At 38.8% G+C, this 2998-nt stretch overlaps 1 protein-coding gene across 1 annotated transcript; it reads left to right on the top strand.

The window, feature by feature from the left end:
* The first annotated feature begins 687 nt into the window (after positions 1-687).
* LOC138148960 (large ribosomal subunit protein eL15-like) lies at positions 688-1341 on the top strand. Its single transcript, XM_069071801.1, has one exon. The coding sequence runs from the start codon at positions 688-690 to the stop codon at positions 1297-1299; it is 612 nt and encodes a 203-aa protein (XP_068927902.1). The 3' UTR covers positions 1300-1341.
* Positions 1342-2998: the final 1657 nt, after the last annotated feature.

The following is a 2998-nucleotide window of genomic DNA, read 5'->3' as shown; positions in this document are numbered from 1 at the left end:
TTTTAATGACAATAAAGTTTTTTAATCATTGTTAAATATAATTTTAAAAGACTGCTTCATTAATATTATTACTAATAGATACACACATACACATATATACATGTATATATAGAAATACACACATTAGAGATATATACTCATTAGAAAGATATACTTTTTTATTTAAAAAATTTGAGGGATTAAGGGGGTTAGGTATCATCACTACTAGTTGGGTGAATAACCTTTAGAGCTTTTCCACCAGTACAGAGAGATGTTGAAAATTGTCAATGAACTGGATCCAAAGCTTGAAAGTAAGGAGTTAGTAAATTTGATTGCCTTCTGGAAAAGGTGAAATGCTTCTATTGAACTCAAACTTCCTCTTGAAACAAATGACCATATTTTGACAATATTCTTTAGGTGATGCTATATGACCAAGTTATGGAATATCAAAGTCTCCATGAACCATGGGTCATGATGTGACCCAACAAAAGGGCAAGGGAAAAACCCATTGAGGAGGGAGGGCATTCTGAGGCATAATGAACTGCCAGAGAAAATACTCAGAGCTGAGAAATGGATTACATTGCTTATGGAACATTCAAGCAGCCAGTATTACTGGAGCAAAGAGAATGTCAGGGAGCAAGGTGTAAGAAGATGGGGGTCAGCTGTCCGGTTGGCGGCAGCCATCTGGCAGGTTAGGTGCGAGGCAGGATGGGGGCCTACAAGTACATGCAGGAGCTATGGAGGAAGAAGCAGTCGGACATCATGTGGTTCCTGCTGCGCGTGCGCTGCAGGCAGTACTGGCAGCTGTCTGTGCTGCACTGCGCCCGGCTCACCAGGCCCGACAAAGCCCGGCGGCTGGGCTACAAGGCTAAGCAAGGTTATGTCATCTACCGAATTAGTGTCCGCCGCAGGGGGCGAAAGCGCCCAGTCCCCAAGGGTGCCACCTACGGAAAACCTGTGCGTCACAAGCTCAGTCAGCTCAAGTTTGCCAGGAGCCTCCAGTCTTTGGCAGAAGAACGTGCTGGCCGCCACTGTGGGGCCCTAAGAGTCTTGAACTCCTACTTGGTGGGTGAAGTTTCAACCTACAAATTCTTTGAGGTTATTCTTATTGACCCATTCCATAAAGCTATCAGACGAAACCCCGACACTCAATGGATCACCAAGCCAGTACACAAACACAGAGAGATGCAAGGGCTTACCTCAGCTGGCCGGAAGAGCCAGGGTCTTGGAAAGGGTCACAAATTCCACCATACCATTGGAAGATCTCGTCGTGCTGCTTGGAGAAGGTGCAATACTCTGCAACTACATAGATACCGCTAATTGGTGCACATTGGTTTGTAAACTTAAATGTTTAATAAACAACATTTATGACAAAAAAAAAAAAAGATGGGAGTCAGGTTGATGATGATGATGAGTTTTGAATGTCAAAGAAAGCTTTTTTATGTGTTCCTGAAGGCAATAAAGAGCTGGTGGAATTTATTGTTTGGAGGCATGATATAGTTGGTTCTGCACTTTAGGAAAATTATATTAGTACCTGAATGGAGGATGTATTTGAGTAGAAAAAAAAATTAAGGCAGGTAACCCCACCATCAGGATATTGCAATAGCCCAGGATTGAAGTGATGAGGGCCTGAACTAGAGTGATGGTTATGTCAAAAGGAGAGAAAAGGCTCTATGCTAGAGATGTTACTAAGACAGTCCTTGACATCTGCTTGTATGGCAGTGGTGGTGGGGGAGGCAGTGGGAAATAGTTGCAAGTCTGAGGGACTGGGAAGATGGTGTCATACTCTAAAGTAATAGGTAAGGTTGAGAGCAAGACAAGATTTAAGAATATCATACTATGGTTTAGAGTCAACCATTATAATTCCATGAAATCCGGAGAAGTCCCCCATTATATTGGTGGACCCCCTTAAGACAATTTATGAAAGGTTATAGACAAGAGTCACTTAGGTTGAACAAGACTGGAGAAATTATTATCTGCATCACCAGAGAAAACTCCCTGCACCCATTTTCCGCCTGCCCCTTCCCTCCCCCCCCCAAACATGTATATTTCATTTTTTCAGTTATGGGAATATACATCGATGGATGTCAATCTTTATTAAAAAATGACTTCTTCTGAACATTTCTTTTTATCATGAATCCTACTTTTACGCTAGCAAAATGAGATGCCAGGTACAGCAAATGCAGCTATTTGTTCTAAAATTTGAACATTGATTTATTTATTCAAATTTAAGATTCTGGGTACAACATGTTCCATCTTATTAAGCCCACCAAATACTTTTAGCTGGAAAGGGAAAAAAAAATCACTGTAAATTTTTTTTTTATCTGAAATGATGCTAGCAATGAAAACCACACCCAATTTAACACTTAAAGTGACCTTGGAGTTCATCTTGATCAGCTCTCTCATTTTTCAGAGAAGAAAATTCAAGTCCAGAAGGTTAAGTTACTCACCCTCAGATTAACACAGATAGTAAGTAGCAAAACTGAAGAATATCGGTCTTTTCACTTCAAAAAGCAGTGCTTTTTCCACTTTGCCATGCTCCTTTCATGCAAAAGACCTATTTTGATAAAGTCATTGCCCTCACAAAATGTTTTATTGCCATATGGGGACTTCTCTTAATTTTCTAAATATTTTATTTAGGCCCAGTTTCATCTTTTCTTATCCCCAAATTACTTGCAATGCTACTCTGCTCTAAAATTGCATTTATTACTTAGCACAGACCCTATTTATAAATTTTTATATTTTAAGACATTATTCTTATGCCATAAATCATACAAAATAAATTCTACTGAATCTTTGACATGATTACATTCTTCAAAAGAAAGTAAGGACAAATGTACTTTTCCAAGAGGACTATTCCCATGAAAACAAAATAATTAAAAAAAAAAACAAACCTTTCACTTTTTTTTGTTTCTGGATGCTGGATAATATTACAAAATTAAAAAAAAATTCTCTTTTCCAATTTCATATAATGTTTTAACCCACATTATTAAGGGAAAGGGAATTAGATGTTTAGTTC

Source organism: Petaurus breviceps, unplaced genomic scaffold (genome assembly GCF_028583685.1).
Source record: "Petaurus breviceps papuanus isolate PSGF00001 unplaced genomic scaffold, PetGlider_PUasm1.0 90842, whole genome shotgun sequence".
In the NCBI taxonomy this organism is placed as follows: domain Eukaryota; kingdom Metazoa; phylum Chordata; class Mammalia; order Diprotodontia; family Petauridae; genus Petaurus; species Petaurus breviceps.
This window is presented reverse-complemented; position numbering and strand designations above follow the sequence as displayed.